Source organism: Xiphophorus maculatus, chromosome 9, assembly GCF_002775205.1.
Source record: "Xiphophorus maculatus strain JP 163 A chromosome 9, X_maculatus-5.0-male, whole genome shotgun sequence".
Lineage (NCBI taxonomy): Eukaryota > Metazoa > Chordata > Actinopteri > Cyprinodontiformes > Poeciliidae > Xiphophorus > Xiphophorus maculatus.
The window spans coordinates 10,473,195-10,498,994 of record NC_036451.1 but is presented as its reverse complement, the minus strand read 5'-3'; the positions used below and the strand labels follow the sequence as shown (position 1 = coordinate 10,498,994).

At 36.1% G+C, this 25,800-nt stretch overlaps 1 protein-coding gene across 4 annotated transcripts; it reads right to left on the bottom strand.

The window, feature by feature from the left end:
• Window positions 1-14: 14 nt before the first annotated feature.
• Window positions 15-19,496, bottom strand: tbxa2r (thromboxane A2 receptor). Of its 4 annotated transcripts, none has more exons than XM_023340206.1 (4): window positions 19,368-19,496; window positions 11,456-11,529; window positions 3,483-4,341; window positions 15-1,223 (listed from the first exon to the last, which is right to left on the bottom strand). In XM_023340206.1, the coding sequence occupies exons 3-4, from the start codon at window positions 4,272-4,274 to the stop codon at window positions 882-884; spliced, it is 1,134 nt and encodes a 377-aa protein (XP_023195974.1). In that variant the 5' UTR covers window positions 4,275-4,341; window positions 11,456-11,529; window positions 19,368-19,496; the 3' UTR covers window positions 15-881. The 4 variants fall into 4 exon arrangements, with proteins under 4 accessions (XP_023195974.1, XP_023195976.1, XP_005800403.2 ...); XM_023340209.1 differs by lacking the exon at window positions 19,368-19,496 and adding an exon at window positions 2,090-2,220 and having other exon boundaries at window positions 1,077-1,223; window positions 11,456-11,721; XM_023340208.1 differs by lacking the exon at window positions 11,456-11,529.
• Window positions 19,497-25,800: the final 6,304 nt, after the last annotated feature.

Here is a 25,800-nt window from a genome sequence, read left to right as displayed (position 1 = left end):
AAAAGACAAACCAAAATTTTAAAGATGTTTAATATTTCATGCAATGAATAAAAAGCACATTACTATCACATTGTTAAATTACACATCACTGATGAAGACAAGAAATTGAAGTATTTCTTTTTTCACTTTCACTAAAAGCACAAAGCAGAAGGTAATACTGTCAATCATGTTGGCTCATTTTTATAAACATATTCAATGTATTGGTGGTCTCTGCTTTGTGTCCTATAATTGTTTTTTTTTTTCATACTAAAATGTATGTACAGTACCTCACCTCTCGCCAAATGACAGCCCAACCATCAACATCCCCTCTATGACCCTGCAATCAGCAGATGTGGATGGATGGATGGATGGATAGATAAGAAACAGGAGAAAATATCAAGGAAGTTGTTTTTGTTGATCTGTAAAGATCAGAAAAGCTTCCTTAATGACCACTCTCATGTTTTGATATTTAAACATGTAATTCTCAAACTGTATAAAATCCTTTTCATGCATAATATAAAAACTTATAATATAAAAAGCAATATGTTGCTTATTCTGAAACATATTAGCAATAAGAAACATATTAGCTGTTTATAAAATATACCAAATCCACAAGGAAAAACTGAAAAATGCCAGTTTACACATTTTATTCTTAGCTTTACATATGGTGCCAGTTGATGTATATTTTTGAATATAGGTTATATCTCTGTACACAAGTCTTTGCATTAAGCTCATATAGTGAAAGAATAATGATATCAGACATCTTAAATACACACAGAGCCATAAGGAGATAGTTTCATGTTTGTGCAACCATGCAAGTTAATTTCATCACATTCGTCATGAAAAACAACAGCAGAGCAGACCACATTTACAGGTACACTTATGTGACTTTGCTGTAATTATCACTCAGATCCAATCAAACATGGAGAAGGTGAGGATGGTGTTATTGGAGAGGGGGGCATCACATTTGATTTTTCAGGATCCTCTGGGACATCCGTGCGCAGGTTGCTTCCCAGTGAAGACCGCGCGAATCGATGGACATTGTCACGTATAGTTGAAGACGAAGAAATGATGGAGGTACGGGACCAGTCAGAACGAGGGTTCACTCTCCTCAAAACTGACCGGCGAAACAGGATGTATACCCATGGATCTAGGATTTGGTTCCAGGTTGCAAAGCGTATACAGAGAAGCAGATATTTCACTTCAAAACCAGTTCTGGCAAAAGCTGTCTGGGCAATGAAGACCTAAAAGTTGTAGAATAGTTGGTTGGGTATAACATTGAAAAGAAAGGTCAACAGATGGATGAAAGAAAATAAGATTAATTAGAAGAGATTAAGACAAAAAATAAAGAATAAAAATTAAAAATGAGTAAGAGTTGGAAAAGTTGAAAAAAGGAAAAAAGATGGAATTGGTTAATATTACAAATACACTCAAATCCTGAAAAATAATTATATGTGAGTTACATGCTAACTCTGTCATGTTCCCTGTGGGGTAGGAATAACAGGGAGAACATGCAAACTCCATGCAGAAAGACCCCGGGCTGGGAATTGAACCCAGGACCTTCTTGCTGCAAGGCAACAGTGCTGCCAACTGCACCACTGTGCAGCCCCCTGATGATGATGACCTAATAAAGCTAATTTAATTCATCAAAACTAAAAGCATGTTATGCAATCTATAAAAGAGCATTTTGTGCCGAAAGCCAGAGAAGTTAAATTTTTTTTTAGATTGTTTATTTCATATTATATTGTCAGGAAATAGTTTTAACAAATATGTAAAAACATTAATAAAAAAACACGCTGTTTATAAAAGTTACATACTGCACCTTTATCTGAGTGGGACAGAATGGAGAGTCAACTGCAATAAAATTATGATGGGACATGAGATGATGAGACTATAACATGTTGTGAGTTACATGATAGTGACATGGATGGTGGTTTGGGATTATTATCACAGCACTGTGCAAATGTATATCCATGGGTTTTAATTACAAATGGCACTGACATGCTGGTGTAACAGGCATGCTATAGCTCACAGTTAGGACATGAGGGGGTGAACAGTGACTGTTTAAGCTGTGCCATGACATTTTTGACAAATGCAATTTGTTACTCGCCTTAATTTGCACACTTTTATCATGATGTAAATCCAGGGGTCAAGTATCTGATTCCATGTGGCAATTCGAATGAAGAACAAAAGCATGCCATCACTTGCAGGGGGAGTCAGTGAACGCATCAGAATATATATCTGTGTGGGATGTTACATACAGTAACCAAGGTTAGACATGACTGCCTTACAGTACATGCTCTATTAATTAATTACCCAGCACACAAGGAATTTAAATAAAGGGAATTTGGACATTTTCACATAATGTCTTGGAAAATTACTAAAAGCCGATGAAATGAGTAACCTTTGCAAGCAGATTGACAAATAGTTTAAAAATATGTATATATTCATCCATTGTCTACACAGGACCCCAGTCCATCAGCAACCTATCCAGACTACCGCAGTATTGTATATGTTCATTATTAATATTCTCAATATTAATAATATTGAGAATATTGCAGTAGTGAACTGATTTTGGTCAAAACCTGGTGCTGTTTCACAATGTGGTTGTTATTTTATAGTTTTAGTGACATTTTTGTCACAGTAGAGTCTAAAGGATTGTCAAGTGGGATGAGTTGCCCCACTGACCATACAGTATGCTGTAATGGTTCACATAGTGTGCATTTCCTTTAAAGGCTTGGTCTCGTTCCTTCTGAAAACCTGGAAAGTGCTAGTCAAATTAGGGATTAAAGGAACCTGTGATGCAAGATAAAACCAAATTGCTCTCAGATTCACTTGTCAAGGGGCTGCATTGTGACAAGCAAATGAAGCATAGAAAAGAATGCAAAGAAAAGAGCTTGGCTCTTTGTGAGGCATTATTAGGGTTTAAACATCTGTAGTACTGAGTTGGAAAAAGAGGACCGAAGATTTAAAGTTTAAGTCAAATCCTCTTATTTGTTTGTAGAAGCAACCTTATACTAAAATAAATTTGCAGCCATTTTATTTCACATTCAATACCTCATTATTAAGGAAGAAAAAGTAAAAGAGAAGCAAAAGAGATGGAAAATAGTCTTCTTATTAATGTTTGTTCACTAATGTTTTCCATCTGAACAGTTTGATTCCTTCATACAACAGATCTACAGTATGTATACTTACATAATTGGACTCTATATATCAATGAGGGGACAGATAAGTTGGACTGGGCTTTACTTAGGGATATCAGAGTGAAATGGGACTGGATACAAATGCCTGAATGGGGTTTGTTCATTTTATATGTACAAAGTTTAAAAACCATGTTTTCTTTTCCTTCCAAGTTGTCAATAATACATAGAGAAAGGCCTCCATATTTGTTCAGGAAATAAAGAATTTGAAATTTAAATAAATTGAACCAGAATCTCAAAGACTTTGTAAATATTGAATTAAGGTCATTCTAAAAGAAAGGAGGAAAAAATAAAACATCTTACCAGCAAGGGGCACCAGCAAACCGTTGCAATAGTCATGATTAGTATAAGCTGCAGCATCATTTCTGCTTCATGGTCTCTGCTACGCTGTCTCCTCTCTGCTCCACAGTAAACCTTGAGCAGGGTCACCACACTCACAGTGTTCAGCAAAATTGATGTTGCAATGCTGATCAGTCCAACCAGGGAGAAAAGCAGAGCGAAACCCCAGTCACTTGTCTTGGGGGTCATGTTGAGGAAACACCAGGATCCAGGAGTCTGAATGTGGTAGCTACCAAAGCCTACTAGTGGCAGCAACGATATGCTTCCAGCGATAAACCACACCATCAGCATCATGGAAGTAGTCCTTCTCTTGGTCATTTTGGAGGAACTTGCAAATGGATGGTTGATGCCAATAAAGCGCTGGGTGGCCATGGTGGCACCAAGTAGCAGAGGGGACAATCCATAGAACACCATGGACATACCCATGAAGTTGCAAAAGTGGCAGGCAGGGTCCGACTTGCTCCAGTCAACACGTGTAACGTAAAACGAAATCACGAAGGAGCCAGTGACCAGCAGACCCATGAAGTCAGTGACTACAAGACCACCCAGGAAGATGAGGAAGAAAGAGCGCGAATGATTTTTTGTCTGCTTGAAGGATTTGATGAGGACAATAAAGGCAATTAGATTAGAGATGAGACCCAAAGTGCTGAAGGTAGCTGAGTAGTCAACTTTGTTAATGCCAGGAGAATAACTATATGGAGTGCTGGTGTTGGCATAGCAGGATGCGGTGTGGTTTGAGTCAGTCATGATGCTCATCAGATGAAAATTCAGATCACTCAGAGATGTAGAGATGGTACAGGCTTGCAGGAATCACTTCATTCACCTAAACAAATGAAAATGAAAGTTTTAATTCAAGACTTTACTTAAATTTTAGTTGATAAATAATTAACACAAAAGTCACAACCACTCTACAAACAAACTTTTTGGTAGGATATTTGTTGCTCTTTTTGTACAAACAAACCCCTTGTTCTACCTTTGGCTCCATACAAAGAGTCTGGGCTCTGTTGAAGTTTTACATTTTACCTAATCGCTAAGATTTTGGTGGGACATGTAATGTGCCATTTGATGACACTTACCCAGAATTGTATGTGCAGTAAACATCCCCATGGGGTGTAGGGCCATGACATGTCAGATTTTCGAATAATAAAATGCTTATACATTACTCTTGTTCTGATTTCAACTGCACAATGTTTGGAAGGGCGTCCAACATGGATTGAATGATTTTTTTCATTTCCTTAGGTGCCGTTGCAAAACTACAACCCTATAGGCAGATTGCAATTCCAGAACAGTGCAGAAAAGAACAAATAATTATTAAAAAAATAATAATAAAAAAAACATCCAAAGCAGCTGGTCCATTTGAAAAAGTCCTTAGTTACAACAATAGCCATCAAGAAAATAATTATTGGCAATGAGTCTTGATATGAGGGTGAAGTGTTTTTTTTTCACTCTTCTCTGCAGAATGCAGACGCGTTTGAGAGTTTCGGGGTGGTGTGCTTAATGCTGTGTCTCATCATGTCTTGAAAACTGGACTTAGACAAGGCCATTCCAAACGTGTGTTTTTAATTTTTGTGAAGGTGTTGTTCACAATTGAACTTGCTGATGGTGCATGGTGAAGAGCTAGAGGAGGTGTGTCAAATATGGAGGCAATTAGTTTTCAATGCACTCATCCAGGGTTTGATTCTCAACCTTGGAACTTTTGCTGCATGTCTTCTCCACTTCCCTCTCTGCCCATTTTCTGTCTGAAAGCTGCAAATAAAGGCCATCGGTGCCATAAAAGCTTTTAAAAAGATTCATTTGCTGGTGTGCTTCAGATCTTTCTCCTGCTAAATATGCCAAATTTACTTAGACATTAAGGCAGCAAACTAATGTCCAGACAATCTCTGTCCAGGATTTTCTGGTAGAGAACAGAATTCAACAACAAGTCGTACATTCATGATGTAAATCAATGTAACAAAAAGCGTAGATTTACCAGCAACTTGTTTGAATGTTGGTCGTCAATGTGCTCTTGAAGTGACTACTTGACCAATCATTCCTGTGAAGGTTCACCACTGTTTCATGTTTTCTCTATTGGAAAATGTGGATAATGGCTCACTGTAGTTTTCTAGAGTATCAAAGCCTTAAAAATGACTGTAAAAATTTCTATGCTAATCTTTTAGCCTATTTCATGCTGTCAGACATATTCTATTTAATTTATTTTATGTTTACAAGCTTTGGTGTTGCTAATTAAAATTAGCCGTCCAAAATGTAATGTATTCCAGTTAATGAATGATTTAAGGAGGTGGATTGCATTTTCACACAGGGCCAGGTTGATTTGGACTGCTTTTCTCCCCACAATAAGTAAAATTTTCACTTGAAAGGTAGGGTAGCATTTTCTACTGACTCAGACAATGTTTTTCTAAAAATATTTGTTGGATTATCTGAAACATTCAAGTGTTGAGGAAACGCAAAAACAAAAGTCTGTAGAATAGAATAGATTAGAATGGAATCAAATAGAAATATCCTTTATTGTCCCATAATGGGAACATTTCTGTGCAACAGCAGTTAAATGACAGGCACTCACAGCAAACAGACTCACAAAAAGATAAAAACTAAAATAATGTACAGCAAAGGGAAACAATTTGACATAAATACTGTGTAGTTATTAAAAAAAAACTCCACTCCAGAGGAATGTGCATCTGAGATGATTCACTAAGAACTGCACAAAATGTGCAGGTCTGAGCAATAGACAGACTATTTACAATTAGTGACAGCAAATAAGTGTGCAACAGTAAAGTTGTACACTTATTGATTTGGGAGCAGTGATGGCTATAAAATCTAACAGGGGGAGGAAAGATTTGCAGTTTCGCTCCTTAATCCACGTTGATTGGTGCTGCTGCTGCTGCTTCAGCTTCTGTAACTTTTGCAAAGTTTCAAGAAAATGCAATAAATGAAGTTCAGCCAAATTGTTTACCTTTTTCAACCATCCATTTGGAAAATATGCTTAATTCACCATTGTTTAAGTTTAGAGTGTGATCTATGTTAGTGTTTCCAAAAAATTATTTGAAAAGAATTGTCCATCACAGTTCATAAATTGTAAGGCTGCTCCCTGGTAAATAATTTATACATTTCCACATAAGGCTGATTCAGGGTAAATAATTTATGCACTTCCTCATCCCCCCCCCCCCAAAACATCATCTATACATAACAGCTCTCTTGTATTGCAAAGATAAAATCGTCTGGTGCAGGAGGAAGGAATTAATCAGATGATGAAACAGGCTTTGAACTAGTTGACAGAGTAGGCACACTAAACAAATTTATTTAAACAAATTTATCTGAAATGCAAATGTTGTAACAGTTGTAGCAGTGTTTCTTTTTATGCCAGACCTGGACCAGCAATCTGAAAACATGAATAACTATTTTTTTACTCAGAACTGGCATTGGGGTAAACATTGTTTCAGGAATTTTAGAGTTAGCAAACTGAGACAGCATCTTACACATAGCTTGTACAACATAGAACAGTAACATGTAACAGTAGCAGAAGGGGTCAGAAATGAGGAAGGTGACAGTTTAACTAAAATACAATGGGAAAGATACCATATCCTGACGAGAAATATATTTCTGATGGTTGGGAAACAGAAAAACAGGAAATTTATACAGAGTCACATAATTTACCTAAAATGTCCCAAGTGACCCGGCATGAGCTTTCTCATTGTGTCCTTCAAGAGACTGTCTTCAAGAAAATTTTAGCTTTAAGCAAATATTATTCTTCAGGGTAAATGCACATAAATAAAGAAGTAAGGTTATTTGCTCTGTCCAAAGTATTTGTTTTTCATGGATTTTGAGGACATTGATAACTAAAATAGAGAGGGAAAGATCCCACATCCTGAAAGGAAATACATCTCTGATGGTTGGGAGACAGAGACAGGAAATTTATACAGACACATAATTTGCCTAAAATGTTGTTCGAAGTGACCCGGCATGAACTTTCTCATTGTGTCCTTAAAGAGACTGTTTTCAAGAAAATGTTAGCTTTAAGCAAATATTATTCTTCAGGGTAAATGCACATAAATAAAGAAGTAAGGTTATTTGCTCTGTGCAAACTATTTATTTTTCATGCATTTTGAGGATATTGATAACACAAAAATAAACATGAAAAGGAAATTTTTAAAATAAAAAAATCTCACTATTTAATAATAGCATTTAGCATTACACCAACATAAAATGCAGTAGTACAATGAAGCTCGTCTAGTGACCGATGCAAGTGCCATAGAGAAAGAAGTGAATAAATGTCATAAATCAGAGAAAAATACAAATTGCAATTTATATATCACTAAACATTACACGATTTAATGAAACTGCGACCTATTGCATTATTGTAAAAGAAAACAAAAACAACAAAAAAAACAGTCCCTGAGACTGATAGTGCATGACTTTAGTCCAGTGAGTCTGATCCAGGACGACAGCTCAAACACTCATTATCCCGGGTGTGTACAGTCTGTCAGAATGCTGAAAACCCACTATATACACTTCGTCAGGTTACTAATGGCCAAACCAAAAGTGGACAGGTCCATCTATATGTGGGATTTCAAATTAGTCTTCAAACCTATTTTAGATACACATTTAAAGTAAATATATTATCATTATTTCTTTACACAATGCTTTTTAAAGCAAGATAAATTGTTAAAGGTCCAGGACCATGCATCACTAAATGTGACACACACATGAAAAGACAAAATGTGATAAAACCAAGAAAAAGGCTAATGCAACCAAGAGCAATAAATCTTGAACTGTGAGGAATTAATGCATAACTATTGATGGAAATGTTTGACAATTGTTTCTGTAAGTGTCCAGAAATTGTCCATGAAAATACTGCTCTAAAAACACAAAGACAAAAAACATTTACAAATGTATAACTAAAACAGGTGCATAGGAGTAAGACAGACTTTTCCCAGGAGCTAAAAGACAATTTTTTTGCAAAATTTGCAGCAATTATATGAACATTTTTGTGAAAAGACTACCTTGCAAACAAATTCCTCTAACGCAACACTGTCTTAAACAGAAAGTCCCTTTAAGTATCTAGCAAATTACAAAGGCTGTGATCAATGAATGGTCAAATAATTTGGAAAAACATCCTATTTATGAGAGTTTCTAATCACTGGAATGCATTTGTGTGGAACCAAATTGTTTTTTTTTGTTTTTTTTCTTCTATGTCTGTCAATTTTGTCTGTTAGTTTCCAAGAACATGCAGCAGAAACATTTGTCTTAACCTCATTTACTTTCCCGAAAGCTGTTGTTCAGCTTGCATACTTGAAAGTGGGACAAGTTCAACCACAGAGGAAACTTATCTTGTATTGTTGAGGGATAAACAAACACAAATCAGCACTTTTAGGGTCAGTTGTATCTTAATCAAGGAGGATGTAACTGTTATATGTAGAAAGTTTGATAGTATTAAATGTGTTGGTATGAATACTATTTGGGTTGCAGTGTTTTGCAGACATATTCGCCCTGGCCACCATGAACGCAAACATGTATTTTAAGTATTAATTTTGATTTTATGTGTCAGGCCAAATCAAATAAGTACATGTGAACTAGAGATCTGCACCATGGTCCACATATATGTAATTTGATCTTAGAATAAATACAGTCGTTCTATAAACACCTCAGAGGTTTGTAAAAGATCAGCCATAAACAAGCAGCATCATGAAAACCAAGGAACACAACAGACAGTTCAGGGACTTCTTTACTCTTAAAAACTTGAAAGATCACAATGCTTACAAAGTTAAAATTCAATATTTTTTGTGATTTGTAAAATAACATCAAAACCACATAAAATATGATTCACATTTTCATCTTTGTATGTTCTATAGTATCAAGTATCAAACTACAGGGACTTAAAGTGTGCGTCTGACAAAAAGTTGCATACCAAACTGTTAGAAAGCAAAATTCTGTTGGTTTCCAACAGTTTGACTTCAGTCATGAACAACATTCAAAGCATATGAAAGTAACAATATGGTTATTTGCATTGTATAAATGTTTAATCCATCTAGAAAAATTAAAACTCCTCAAGTTGAGCTTAGGATCTTTTCACAAAGTCAAACTTTGATCTCTTTTGCTAATAACATTTTGGTACAACATAAAAAGAAAAATAGCACTATCGAAACTACCGTTAATAGGAAGTGGCCATTACCACTCACAGTCAACATATCCAGACCAACATTGTGTTTGAGAATCAGTATGGGAAAATGAGCTTTCCTCTAAAACTACGGTATTTTCCACACTATAAGGCGCACCTAAAAACCTTCAATTTTCTCAAAAGCCGAGAGTGCGTCTTATAATCCAGTGCGCCTTATATATGGACCAATATTGAGCCATAACAGGTCTCGCAACTACGGTAAGCAGCCACCGACTTCATTTTCCCTCGTAGAAGAAGAAGCGCGCGGTGCATGCTGAGTTTTGTGTAAAGGCCCCAAAATGGCTCCTATTAAGAGACACGCTTACGACGCAGAGTTTAAGTTCAAGGCGATCAGTCACACAGTAGAACACGGGAATAGAGCAGCAGCGAGAGAATTTAACATGAACGAACCAATGGTTATAGCGGAAGTGGATATATATTGTGATTTGCACTAACGTTTGATTTACTGTAACAGTATCAGGCTGTTTTTTACGTGTTTATTGAATCGAGGAAAAGTTCCCCTCCACTATATGTTATACCTTGCTATTGTCAAAAGATAAACTGTGTCACAAAAATACCATGTCACTTACTTTACCTCGGGGAAAATAATAAAACAGCTGTTTATTCATTTTGGGAATGAACGGAGTTTTCAGAACGCCGGTTTGTAATCTATTAATAACGTTTGACTGACCTATCTGACTATTTTGTTGACATTCCCTTTAGCGCAGTTCCATCTAATGGATGCATAACGTAACCCCAGCCTCTACTGTAGTGTCTATTCTATGCGCCTTATAATGCGGTGCGCCTTTTATATGAAAAAAGTTTTAAAATAGGCCATTCATTGAAGGTGCGCCTTATAATGTGGTGCGCCTTATAGTGCGGAAAATACGGTAATCATCAAACATATTGTGTTTCAGGTCATACGAGAATCATGAATGGTTTCCAACCACAGACAATACATATTTTCTCACAATGTCTTTATTTATTTCATTAATTTTCCACACTTTGCAAAATAACAAAACATAACATAATATAGCAAATAACAAAACAAAACAGTCAGTAAAATGAGAATAGGAATAAACAGATTCTCAAGACATCCTTTCTGCCCATTATGCATTAGTTCCTTACCCAAAAGGGACAAGGGTACAGGTGAACACTTAAATATCTTATCACTCTCCCTATAATATAATTTTTCATATTCACTCTATCAGACAAGGCTGTAAACGGCAGTTTGTCATTTTTTTGTTTGTTTTTTAAACTTCAGCGTGAAAATCTGTGTTTGTGTCTGCACAATCATTTGCTTTAAATTACAGGATTGATTTTCCATGGTAGCCTCTTTCAGTTTGTGTTGTTAAGCATAATCAGTGATACATCAACAAAAATCTACATGACTAACCCCTCAGAAGATTTCAGACATTTTCCTTGTGATGGCATGCATGAAATGTCTGAGAATGTACAGGTTATGCTAGGCGGTGTTCTTGTTTGATCTGCTGCTTGCTTTAATACTAAAATATCATATGAATCTAACTAACAACAAACTATAGAAAGAGGAAGAGCACAGGTTTGTTATTCCGATATACAGTCAAATGTGTTCAGTGCTTTTTTCACATTTCCTCTACCCCTGGTTACCGACAACAACAAAACGAAAGTAAATGATAAAATATGACTGAACACATCTTGGTATAAGCATGCATACTCAAATGAAAATTCAAATAATTTAGGGTTCTATTCTGTTGAAGAGCACATAAACAAATATATTAAGTGCTAGAAAAAGAGAAAGACTTACCATAACAGAAGAGCTCTCCAGAATGTTCAGGGAAGTTTTTACTCCGCTACCCAAATTATTCCGCTCTTCTATGACTATTTACAGAAATACAAACAGTGCACACAGAAAAGTGTCAAATGGTGTGTAGCTTGTGAAAAGTCTCAGGTTATGGCTAATCTGAAAATGCAACAAAACTACAGGGCATCAGCAGTTACTCAGAATCATCTTCACTTCCTTTTCCTGGATGTGTTCGCTCCTGAGGCAGCTCAGATACTCATCTGTCTCATTCTGGCCACATTTCCTTTAACTTGCATCACTCCTCCCCGGAAAACAAAGGGGAAGGGCTCTGGCATTATACACAGGAAAGTTCATGTAGGGGGAAAAACATTTATCACTTGTCTTTGTTAAAATGCCTAGTTCTCTACATGTGCCAGTGTTTATAAAAGGGAACATTTTATTATCTCGGCAAAGAAAACCTACAGAATATTTAGCAGTGAATGAGAAATGGGAGGCAGTAACTGTCAAATGGGGTAAAAAAAAAAAAAATTCTTTTTGTCTCTATTTGAAAAGCTAGTCAAGGAATGCCAAGAATCACAACATGCACAACAACAAAAAAAAAAGTTAAGTCACCATTTCCTTCCCAACAATGCATAAAATGTACCTAAAAACAGAGGAGTGAAACCAGTTTGACTGGCATGACACCAAGTGTCTGCAGTCCTTCCTGATAAGGGCATAGAAATAATGCAGGCAGTGGAACAACACAGACCATAAAAAAGTCTAGTCTGGGTTTTATCTAGTGGAGTTAACATGTAAGGTTGGGAACAACAAAAGTGCAAACAAGACTTACTTTAACATTATTCCAGAACTCTTGTTAATAGTTCTTGCTTTGCTTTCTTGATATAGTCCAACAGAATAGGATAGTAGAGATGCAAATTGTGGTTATGATAACTATGTAAATTAGATCATGCTACACAGCACTTTTCAGTTTGTCCTCCAAATGTTGATGTGTTACAGCTCAACTCCAAACCTATCAAAGAATGACATCATACCAAAGTTAACACGCTAGGAGAAGAGAATTGATTGGAGAACTAGTCCAGTCTGAACTGGGAGGAAAAGCAGCAGGATCAAAGTCATTGTTGAATGAAGCAGTTTGCCTCTCGCTGTGTAGAGGACACTGCAACCTTGTGGAAGAGGGTGGTCTAGCCAGATCATGCAACAAAAAAACAACCTTTTTCGCCTACATACAAAACGGTATGTCTGATGATAAAACTATCACTCAGTCTGGAGATGCTTTTCTTTGGTAGGGAATGCAAAAGGTGTTTTAGCATCACAGGAGCTTGGAGGGGTGACTACAAATCCAAGCCACACTTTCATCACAGGAAATTCTAATAAAATTAATTAAAGTCTGTAAATATTTTTTTAATATCATTATTTTCTTTATTTCTCTTATCTATGTCTGTGCTTCTTCTATTATCATCAATAGCGATCTATTTATTTGCTTCATTCAAGAGAAAAAGGGCAATAAAAAAAGTTAAGATCATGAACTCAGAAAAATAAAACTGCCCTCAAGCAGGTTTTTACTATCATTATATGTAAATCAGAAAAACGTTCATAAGGACAAAGCGAAAGCAGGGTACAGATCTGTAAATACAGCATGGGAGTACAACAGTGGATGTATTAACTTTATTGAGCGACTTTAAGCCCTCGTCCCCTTTTCTCCTGCCTGAGTGACTGATAAAAGCTTGTTGGATGTTGAATGAAATGTGGGTGCCCAGATCGCTGCACTTTATCACACTTAAGTAAACCTTAAGACTTCATCCTCTTGGTATGTGATTGATGCTTTTTAGGGGGGAGGGAGAAAAAAACAGATGGCCTGCTGAGTGAAGCTTAGATTAAAAACAGCATGTTGAAGCATCTAGAAGGCCAGATACGAGTGGGTTTTCTGCTGCTGTCACATACCATGGTACAACTGGATATCATTATCAGCTTATAATGGTACTTAGAATGCATTTAGTTTCAACTGCAATCTTCAACTGAAATGTTGTACCTACTATGTGTTTTGACCTTCTCTCCATAGTGCCAACTATTAAGTATGCATTTTAAATTGTATAGTTTTGCTATAATTTGTGACCATTTTTATTTTCTAAATCCAGAGCACAATCAATTTAATACAATACAGCCTGATTTTTTAATTATCAAATACAGAGAATTTGAGAAAAATATTGGTGAAATAACAGCCAAAATAAACAACAAAAACCTACAGATATTGTGACACACAGACGTGTTCCATACTTGCTCAACATTTTAACACATGGACACATTTTATTTTGTATTTTGGTATCACGTTTCAACATTTTCATGAAATATTCTCACAAACAAAAATGGATGGCAGAGCTGGCACTATGCAAATAGAGAGCTGTTCTGTTATGTCTATGTTGTAAAAACGCATACATGAAACCTGAGAATGTTTTTCTGAACCTATGCAAATTGTGGTTATGATAACTATGTAAATTAAAATCATACAATCGCATGCCTATGTAGAGTTAGAATTCATCTCTGCAAAAGTCCCTCTTTGGTTTCCCCTATCAATTTATAAAGCAAGATGTTTTTAAAAAGCCACCCTTACAAGGTATTAAAGTGATGATTTGGATTTTTAAAGTGGGATTCTGTAGAGTCAGTATCAACAGTCAACATATTATTTGCATAAGATAGATGTATGAAGGAATTCAATTTGGAGAAAAAGAAGAAACAGTAAGAAGAACCAAACCCACTGGATAATTAAAACAGGAGCAGTTCGAGGTAGTCTTAGTTTTAAAAATGAACAGTGCTAACTCTGTTTACAATATATGTCTTTACATTGATGTAAGTTTTTATATCTACAACGGCATGTGGGTTTGTGGGTGAACAGTTGTAATTGTTGTGTAACCTTTGCTGCCTCTTGGTCAAGATGTCCTTAAAAAAGTTTTTAATTTCAAAGGCACTTTTCTGGTTGAATAAGGGTAAAATAAAATAAAACAATTCAAATAGAAGTGTTGTCTTCTTTGCTGAAGACAACACAAAAATTACCTCTGAACTCGTGAACATTTAGGATCATTGTTTTGTCCCAGTCTTTACACACAATTAATGTCAAACCTCCCTTCAGTATTTACTGCCTGGCTTTTGCTTTTGGCTTCTGACAAAGGTTTTTCACATACTTTTAGTAAACCTTTACTAGTTTTTATTTTTACTTCATTGGTGCCAAGAAAAAAGGTAATTGACTGAAACTTATGGAAGTTTTTCATGAGTAAAGTTATGCGCTCCATGGCCATTTTAGAACATTCAAGTTCCAATTGTTAGTTTGAGGTGGGAATGTAATTGCAATAGTCTGATTTCTTTGATGTTAATGATAGAAGTTGACACATCTGGCCTTGGATCAAATTTCATAAGAACATCTTCTCATTGTTGATTAGGTTTGTCTTATTACCAAGCTTTCTGATAAAAGTTCATTTACAGAGACAAAATGGTTATCAGCTGACATTAGTCAAAAATGCACAGAACAATACCATTCTTGGCATGATGAGGTTCTGGATTTGAGTATTCTGGCTGACATCCCATCATGTGCATGCCACTGTTTCTGTCTGAACATACTTTCTTCTGTGTGCTTATGATGATAATAAGGAAGATGTTTTGAAAATTCAAAGCATTAAGCTAAACTCACCAGAATACTGTGAATTAACCCGTCTTCTGCCATGTCACCCTGACTATTATCTCATCAGCAAATTTCAATACTGTCCTTGTCATTGTTGAAAATTGTATCTATTGTTCAACCACAGACTAGTCTGAAACTTCTATTAACTTCACAGCAAAATTGCAAACATCAGTTTAAGTTCTTTTGTATAGTTTGGATATTAATTATGCAAACTATTTAATATGGACTCACTCCTGTGACCTCATGGTAATTCTAGAAGGTTAAATTATAGTATTAGTGAACTCAGACTAACCCTTTGAAAACATTTAGGGAGATTTTCTCAGCTTTTCTCATGTTCAGGTTTTAGTAATTGCAGGACTTTAAGGCTGGAATCATTTATCACATTTTACATTTTAAACTTACCTCTCTTCTTCATGCCTTAATAATTTATACACTTACTAGTAACTGTGAGTTGCTAATCTGGTTTGCATATAGGTATATCAATAATGATGATGATATTAATGCATTTCATTTGCTAGTGCCTCTTGAGACACCCAATAACGTTTGGCAAGAAAAAAAACAACTAAACAAGAGTACACTAAAACACAGCAACATTTTAAATTGGATTCTGTACACATAGGCGTAAATCCCGGGGGGTGGGAGGGGTCCGGACCTCCCAGTCTTGGAAAAGTCTAGAATTGTCCCTCCCAAGAAAAATCATTGAAGAAACATTTGAATTTATATAATATCAATATGAAAAGGCAAAAGAAACAAAGAACGAAATAAATCTACCATTTATCTCAGAAAAAAATAAAAATACATTTTTAAATCACCCCCTCCCATTGTTAGAACAATGGTTCAGTCTAAAGTGTAGGAGGAGCAACAGCAACACTGAACAGCACAGGCCTGCAGAGCCGCTGAAGGGAGGAGTTAGCTGTTAGCTGTTAGCTGTGGCTCTGCAGCACAACATAAAACCCTTCAGTAAGTAAATACTTAAAGCAAAAGACATGTAACACCTTTTATTTACTTTCACTGCTCAATAAGAAGAAACACATTAACAATAAAGATCAGACTGCAGTATGTTATTTTCTTACTTTGGCTGAATCATGATAAGCTGAATCTTTAGCAAAACTGCTACACTGCTTTCATAGACTTAAGCTTTTTTTTGTTAAAGGTAGCAAACATCTCATTCATATTTAACTCTTTAACTTTTAGTTAATTAGAAGGGTTTGAAACATTTTTGATCCTGCAGCTTGAATGCAGGATCATTCAAGCTGCAATGTGAAATGCAACCACATTTTACGTTGCATTTCACAGTAACTTTGCCGACCCCCCCCAAACTTGGTCTTAAGAAATTCTCCTGTTTATGATCCCCCCAATAATGAGATGGGATTTACGCCCTTGTCTGTATGTGACCAGAAGCCAGTGAAGTTGTTGTAGAACTGGGGTGATGTTTGAAAATAAGAGGATTTTAGTAATGCTATTGGCAGCTGAATTCTGGGCAATTTGAGGTTCTGGAAGGATTAGTGAGAGAGACCAAAGAGACTTACAATTAACAATTCAAGAAATTGCAAGACTGTGGACCAGGAAAGAGAAAATGGGGAAAGGGAACAATGTAGTTGGTTGATGTTACAATGAAAGAAGTATGCAGCTCTGATTATCATGATGACACCCACTCTTAACCTGAGGGCAGGGAGAAACCAATGAGCTGTCATTATACAAATTGAAATTGTTGACGTTGGATAGGGTGGATTTTGTGCCATACGCAGTGCCCTTATCACTGCTAAGGTTAAGTAAGTTTGATGCAAACCAGGGAAGAGTGGGATCAGAAGGATTTCGGTTGGATGAACTGAGAATGGCCTGAAAGATATGATTGAAACCAGTCAAAGGGTGTGTGGTTAATGCCAATGGATAAAAGCCTATGAAAAAGAATACTGAGGGAGACCAATGTAAAAATCTGCACTCAAATCAAGTAGAATGAGAAACCAGACCAGAATCTATGGCCATGGGAAGAACATTAGTAAATCTCAGGCGAGCAGATTCTATGCTATAAGCAGGGCAGAAACCAGAAAAGAATTGTTGTAGGAGACTCTTATCAGTTAAATGCAGAAAGAGTCGTGAAGCAACGGTTTTTTCAAGGATTTTGGAGACAAATGGAAGGTTGTAAATGGGACAGATAACTGAAATTGATTGAATTATATCCATGTTTTTTTAATATTAGTGTTTTGAAAATAGCTTGAACAATTCCAGCTGAAAGAGAGAAATAATGACAGAAGTAACCAAAAGAAGAGCTAAAATGTAATACTTTTCAAGAGGTCTTGGAATATGATGTAATGAATATGTGGAGGGCTTGGATTGCTTCCATAGCATTTATTATGAGCATACAACATGGATGTCTTTTTATCCCTGCAATGGAGTTTCATAAGAATGTATTTAAATATTTATACCTTTTCAGCTGCAATGTGACTCATAGTAAATCACTTTCTGGCAAAGCAACAGCCATATCAGCAAATCTCACAAATTCACTACTTTGTCAACACAGACACATGGTATTCACCGTGCTATTTCATTAATGTGGCCATGTTTGATACTTATTGAAATTCAGTCAGCAAAATGAATGCAGATTTTATATTGTCATCTGAATTTAAACCACAGTACAACAAAAAAAATTAATTGAACTGTAATGTAATTTTATTCCATTATATTCAATTCAAAGTTGCTGTAATTCATGCAATTTTATAAAATAAAAATTATTTTTTTGTGGAAAATCATTGTTAGTGCAAGTTCATGAAAAAAAAAAAAAACATTTATCACTCCACAAGCTGTTGTGGAGTCTTAAAGGTTTTTTGTTAGACCGCTGTTTTCTATACCTCTTCAGACATGCCTGACATGTTTCGATGGAATACTTCCATCTTCATCACAGGAGTTACACTCCTTAGGCTGTTTCAGTGAGAAAGATACAGTCACTAACTCATTTAAGCAGGCAACACTGGATTTTTATGCAGAATAAAGCAGCACCACCTATAATTATGTGACTACCTCAAGTTTATGATCTGAACTCACAGAGCAAGTCTCAGTAAACATTCGCAGCACTTTTGAAGCAGAAAAGCAGTGGTTATCTGTTGCAATTTTAGATAAAGCACTTAAACCTATCAAAAAAATAAAAATTGCACACCATTGCCTTCCTGCGCTAATCTGGGCGTTGTTCCCTTCACTTGGATTCCCCCATAGATTTTCTACCAGGCAAATCAGTGAGCAGAAGAAGATGTGAACAATGACATCTATTTTGTGCGCTGTTTGAGAATTGTAGTCTGCTTGTAGTTTTAACAATGGCAGTGGAGGAAGTGAACTAAGCCGTTCAGACTGTGTTGGTTAAATATTGAATTAATATTAACAGCCACCTAGTTCGGCTCAACCATCACAGTGCAGGATGGTTGTCCACAGCACAAGCAATTTTTGGTAAGCTTCATGTATGAATGATGCATTACATACGTCAAGGGCAAACATTAGCAATTGGATTAAATTTAAAACCTCAACACAGTTCAGGAAGCGATAGTTTCTCAACATCAGGCTACCAATCCTCTCAAGTAGCCAAGAAAACAAACAAAAGGGAGCAACTCAATTTATTCAATAGCATAGCTTATGTTTCAATTCTACTTATTTATCTGGATGTTTCTGATAACATTCAACATGTATTCAGTTTTGCATTTGTAATTCTTAACTTCACATTAAAATGTTGTGTAATGTGACCACTTTAATTCAATCAAACCTGAGAAAATTAATCAAACTCTGATCTAATGCCATTTTTATTGTTTAATTTCTGCCCTGTCATTCACCGTCAGACCGCATTATTTGACTCTGGAGTGTTGAAGAAGAGACACATCTAAAAGTTGCGGGACACCAGCTCTGGAGTGACGGATTTCAGGACTCCTGCCTTAGACCATCTCAAAAAATTTAAATTACTGGAATATATATTTATATAAAGACTCATATCAATATTGTTCAAGTTACAGGGTTCAGCTTCAAACAGATGTCGCATGTAGAAAACAAATTTATTCTGGTGTATATCAACATATTATGTACAAAGTTAATGGGTATACTTTGCCCATTAAAAATGAGCAAAGTACACATAGAAACAAATGCACACAGTATAATGCCTTTTGACGACATGAACAGACCTGTCAAGTAACATGATCGGTATCTCTGCTGTTTTGTGCGTGTGCCAATGATTTGAGAAGGAAAGCTTGTGGTTGATATGAAACTTACCAAACTGCTGCGATTGAAAATATCTTCCTGGATGGAGAACTAAAAATTAGTCCATTATACACAAATAAAAGATAAAAATATGATAGCACAAAAAACGACCAGAGGAGTTGCCACTGACTTCTTTTCCAGCACACCTAGAAACACAACTGAAAGAAAAAATGTGCTCCTACGTCATTCTCAAACATCTGTGAAGACATGCTGAAGCAGGAATTGTAAGTTACTTACATTTAGACAGGCAGCTTCTTCTGGTGTCTTCTCTCAGTGAGTCAGTAGACGTCACACACCAAGAGCAGCAAGTAATAGTAAAGCAGCAACTATTGATGAAGACTATGTATTTTAGATTTGTTTTTATTTGCTGTTTTAGTCAATAAACATGACATGTAAAATAAATGTGTCAGAATCAATTGGCACATGTATAATTGTTCCTGATGTCTCCAGGTTTTTTGACTGAAGAACGAGCAGAGTAATGTCCAATATATAAAGCTTTACCATTTAAAATATTATATTTATTTTTTACATAAATATGCTAAGTAGATAAGGTGAGTGAAAAAATGTACCTAAAACGTATGCAACCTGTTTTGAAAAAGTGTTTTCTTAAAGCCATAGTGTGTAACTTCTTTACAGAATGATTTCTACATATTTGTTCAAGCTGTCACCATCTCTGAAAATATCTCAGATGATCTCCTCCACCTCCTCCCCGAACAATTATTGCCTTTTGAAGAAATGCACCAATCAGTCAGAGCCAGGTGAAAGGTCTTAATGCCATTGCTCAACCTCATGTACTCGCTGCTAAATATGATAGTGGGGAGAAACAACTTACCATTACAGGAAAACTACTAATCTGCTGTCAACGGTTGTGTTAACAAGTCTGAACATTCACAACAAAATCTGCTGACGGGAAAAGCTGTAGCGGTAGCAGAGAGCAAGAGGGGGAGAGAGATGAGCAAAGCCACAACAGATTGTGATTGACAGTGCTAAGACCCGCCTCCTTACTTTGATTGGTTGTTTCTAGTTTGCCCTGCGAGAAGGCAAAGGAGCTAGATTTTTTTCACAGATTATCTATTTCATACCATACTGTCACGACATAGTGACAGTTTCAACAAATGTGTAAACATTGTTTTTTTTAGAAAAGTTACTTACTGCAGCTTTATTGCTAAATCTTGAATAAAAAAACATTATGGAAAAAAGTATATAGGTTGAGAGCATGTACTTTTAAATGACATTAAAAGTACATAACAGCTAAAAGGCTCAGATAACTAAAAGTAGCTGTCATTGTTATTTCAGTGGCACATAAGATAGCAATAAGTAATAGCACTGTCTCTCCTACAGTGCCTTTATTTTGCTATGTGATTATATAATTAAAGCATATCAACAAACATAAATAAGCAAACATAATCCAGACAGCTTAAAGTCTAATTCTCATTAATCTGAAACTGGATTCAGAGAGTCACAATTAAATGGACCCTCAGACCCTCAGTGACTGGTGGATGTCATCTATCCATTCACCAGTCACTGGTAGCCAATGACTGGTAGCGAGCCAGTGACTTGACACCAAATGATTTTAAATATTCACTATTTCCCCTCTTCTTATATGTGCTGGTGTTTTGAAAACATATTACTTATGGTTTAAAAGTGAAGAAGTGTAGGGGATTTTGTTCAACATCAAATCCTGTCATACTGTGGAGGTATGACAGGAAAGTTCATCAAGAAAAAAAGTCTTGATGGACTTTTTTTATTATGTTGGGATATGTTTTTAAAACTAAAAGGAAGCAAATAGTTTGTCGTTTTCAATGTGTCTTCTTTCTCAATATATTATTTACTGGGATTAGTGGTGTGAAATTCAGTGTTCTGCTTCATCATGATTAGCTATGTTACTTTTTCATCCATCTTGTTAAATTTTGTTTTTCAAAATAAAGCATCAACTTACCATCAGATAATGAAATTTAAATGTTCTTTGAGCACTCCAACTTAATTAGACAATAAGTGACAATATCTGTTTCAATTTAATATCCCGGCACCTGCATTCATAAGTACCAAAGTATAAAATATAGTACAAGACATACTTGAAGTCCAAAAAAGGAGATTTCAAAGTGGATAGCTCACTGATTATGAAATAGAAACACTGTCTGAGGCATGACTAGACCCATTTTTTATGTCACTCTTATTTACATAACCTGGCTTCTCCTAACAAGGCTAGAAGACTTCTAAACATCTAGTCAGCTTTTTGATTAAGGCCAAAATATTTATTTTTGGCTGATGGGGACTTCTTATCTTAGGACTCCTGAATTTTGTCCATAACAAAGACCACAAATTTTGTGGAGCTCTAATATAGACAAGAATAATGATACAACTTTTATGATGATCAAAAAAGTTGAATCATCAGCTTGTTTAATGTGCTTAGTTGTTGATAGTAAAAGGTTGAGCACACAATGTTTTTCTTTTGACATTCCAAAAGTTATAAAACTAAGCTCTGTAGAATGGTACATTACTACACAATGTAATGTAGCATAAGTCAGTGTCTTCAGCAGAAGCAAAAGAAGACTCCACTAAAGCTGTAATGACTGTCTGGGACGTGCAGACTGAAATCCCTAATTGGTGAATTTAAATTAATGCTGCTGGTCAGCTAAAACATCCATTTTTTGGACCTCTTATTACCATATTAAGACAGAATGATGAGAAATTGTGTAATGTCCACATTTCAGAGTGTAAGTAATGCTGAATACATGCAGCTCCCTGTAGGGGGGCTGGCCTGAACTGGTTGAACTAGAATTATAACCCATTATCACCATTTTTCAGCCCAAACTCAATTTCTCAGCTACTAACTCTGCTGGATGTGATATCATTGTGTTCAAATGTACAAGAGTACAAGAAGGCTTTAGTGGTTCCCGTGCAGATGGTTTCATGTATCCTTAATTATTACTGTAAAATTCGCTTGAGAGCACAAAATGAACAGATAGAATTGTGGGGGTTGATTCACTGCCATAATTCTCACATGTTTCCCATTACGGAAACATTATCTGGATACTACTGGGCATGTTACACTAATGAACACAGTGGTTCCACAGGATATCTGAGACCAAAGTCCGAATGAGTTTTCAGAGGCAGCTATAAAGTTGTTTTTCTCCTAATATGAAAAGCATTTTAAGACTTTTCTGTTGGACTTTCACGGTTGGAAAGCGAGAACCTTTTCTAATCAGAGCCAAGGCATTATATAACAGTCGTTTATACCAGTGACATTCCTTGTCCTTTTATGGGAATTGGTAGTGACAAAAACCTAGGATGAGATTTGTGCTTTCTTCACAGCCACTGTGTCAAACCTACTTTCATCTGTATACACATGCTGTGTTAGAGTAATCTGTGAGGGAACCTTGTGTGCTGCATTCCCATGTTATAATTCCCTAAATAATCTAGAAATCAAACTTCAAGGTTTTGATGGATGAACAGATACAAAATCTAAAACAAAAGAAAAAATTATTGTAACAGAACAAGGTGACAAAGTAATAAACTAAACCAACTAAACATGTTAAAGTACCTTGTAAAAGTATTCATCCCTCTTAAAGTTTTTCACATTCTTTCTCCCCACTACCTCAAATTTAAATGTATTGTAATGGTATATTATTTGAGGCTAACACAAAATAATGAATATTTGTGAGAGAAAAAGTAAAGTATGCAGGTTATTAATTTATTTTGGTGAGCATACTGTCTGTACTTAACCCCCTTTACCTTTACCTTGGTTCACCTAAATAAAATTTTGTGCTAGATTAACAGTGCTAGATTAATTTATCTCCTTGGGGCGTGCTGTGGTGGCGCAGGGGGTTAGCACGCCCCACATTTGGAGGCCTTAGACCCGCGGACGTCGCGGGTTTGACACCCGGTCCCGACGACCTTTGCCTTCAAAAATGGCGCTGGCTGCCTGCCTGTCGTGTGTGTGTTAATCTGTGTATAAAAATTTCTTGCTGTAACTGCGAAATAATTTCCCTGCTGGGATGAATAAAGTAATTCTTCTTCTTTTTCTTCTAGTACAGTGGTGAGTATCCCCGCCTGTCACGCGGGAGACCAGGGTTCGATTCCCCGACGGGGAGTGAAGTTTGTTTCAGGTCCCTCTTGAAAATGAGATCTAGATCTCAACGGGGTTTACCTGATTAAATAAAGGAATATTATTATTATTATTATTATAACAGCTATTTGGCTCAACAATTGATTACATTAAATTACAAAATTACTAAATAGAGTCCAAAGATGAAATGAATCTCTGTATAAATACATCTGTTTGTGAAGGTCTTAGAGGTTTGGTAGAGAACATTAGTGGACAGACCATATCAATGAATACAATAAACACATCATAGATAAAGTTGTGGAGAAGTTTAAAATAGGGTAAATCAGAAACAAGATCCCAAGCTTTGAACATGTACCACTTAGGTAGGAGAATAAGTCAACAAGACAACTATTAACTGTGCACTCCACAAAACTGCCCCATAGTGGTATTTATGGGCTTATTGCACACCTATGTGCTTTGCAAAAAACTAACACTACACATCTCACCCTAAATATATAATTTCCACAGTAAACCATAGTAACCTTTAAAGTTATGCTAGCTTTAAAGGCTTGTGTTTATTCTGTGTTTTGCCTCGAAAAGAACAGCTGTGACTGCACACAGAGGCGGCAAAGCAGAAACAGAGAACATAAGACAGATAACAGGATGTAGCAAACCACAAATGCTGAAACTACGTCTTATCAGTTTCCAGGTTCCCCCATGTACTGCTTCCACGTGACAGCAGGTAACTGGCTTCTCTTCAATCCTCCATAAGCTTTTGTAAAATTATATTTCCTTAATCATAGTCAAAATTACATTTATTTTTAGGACCTAGAATGCATACATTGGTACTCATGTAGCATATCACTATAGATTTTCTTGAAAAGGTATAATTAACATAGTGAACACAAAAGCCTCTGGAGAAGACAAAGCTTTTTAATAATTTCTATATTAATCTTCGAATTACTTGAATGCAAACAACTGCTTAGGCACAATGATGAAATGTGACACCTTTTCCTGCAGATGGCAGCAAAGTCCTTTGGCATTTGTGTTTTTGTTAAGAGCAAAAACAAAAATGCCAAATCTTTGTATTGCAATTTTATCAGCTGAGCTGTTTATATTGAACAGTTTATAAACCATCCATCCTCCCTTCTTTGTCCATCAGAATGTCATCCTGGTTCTCGGTTATGAATAGTGGCATACAATGACAGTGATTTGACGGATTAATGGAGCAGATCCATCGCTCACGCTTTGAACACAAGTACAAGAGACACAAGGAGTTAGAAGATCTTCTACTCTCTCTGCATTTTATTTATTGGGGCTCCATGGCTGTTCATGTACATCATCCATACTGAGCTGCGCTCTGCGCGGCAAATCAGTAAACATGTAGCACTGCGGCCCGCCTGACACGTTTATGATTCTGGCTGCAGTTCAAATGTCGGTAAATCTTCCCATATAAATGGCAGTCATAAACATCTAATGGGCTGCCATGAATATTTTAGAGCCCTGAATATCATACCGAAATGACCTCTGGATAGCTACACCCTTAACAAGACGCATTCCTCAGATGGACAACCTCCCCAGTCGGTGCAACACAAGGCGCCTTTTCTGGTTCTCTGGGTTTTTTTTTTTCTTTCATAGCGTGATTGGATTGATTTGTCATTTGCAAAAGGAAAGAGCTTGGCCACGGGGCTGTGGATAATCCAATTTATCGCTTTGCCATTTATTACAAATTTCTGTGGCTTTTGGGTCCACTGTCACATCGATTCGTTGATTGCTTGCTTAGCTGGGTCCTAATGAGCTGCTGTCTGAATCACTGCATAATCGCTGCCCTAATTCACTTCCTCGCCTACCCTCACACTCGGTCTGTTGGCTTGCCACTGTAACAACAGAAAGGACTCGAATATCTCTCAGAACGGACAATTAGGAACATCTTTCTTGAAATAAGAGGTGCCATTGTGTGTATATTACCCTTTGAAAAATGACAACACTTTTCTACTTTGCCGAATGTTTTCACAGCTTGCAGTGAGAGTTTATAATCTGGGTTTAACATGTATATTTTCATCTAATCTATATGTAAGCAACAACAGAATGAATATTCATAAAATATCAATTTTGAGGATACACATTCAGTTAAGGTTATATAATTTAAACTGATTTTTTTGATGTACAGTTTCACATTTTGTCACTAGATGAAAGGATTGATGGCACAAGGGGATATAAAGTGGGTCACACATTTTCTCTCAGCAGAGACTTTGTTAAACATAGTCTATAAATATCTTTCTAATTTTATTTCTCAAGGTCAATATTTACTAACCTAAAAATGTCAAAAGGATTCAGTTTGCTCAAATTTATATATTTTAATGTACACTACAAAGAAGGTGAGAGAAGAATAAGCAA

Coding starts and splice junctions, on each gene's coding strand:
- tbxa2r (XM_023340206.1), bottom strand. CDS start 4,274: ATGAGCATCATGACTGACTCAAACCACACCGCATCCTGCTATGCCAAC. Junction 1,224..3,482: donor TTTGCTGGTGCCCCTTGCTG/GTAAGATGTTTT, acceptor TACAACTTTTAG/GTCTTCATTGCCCAGACAGC.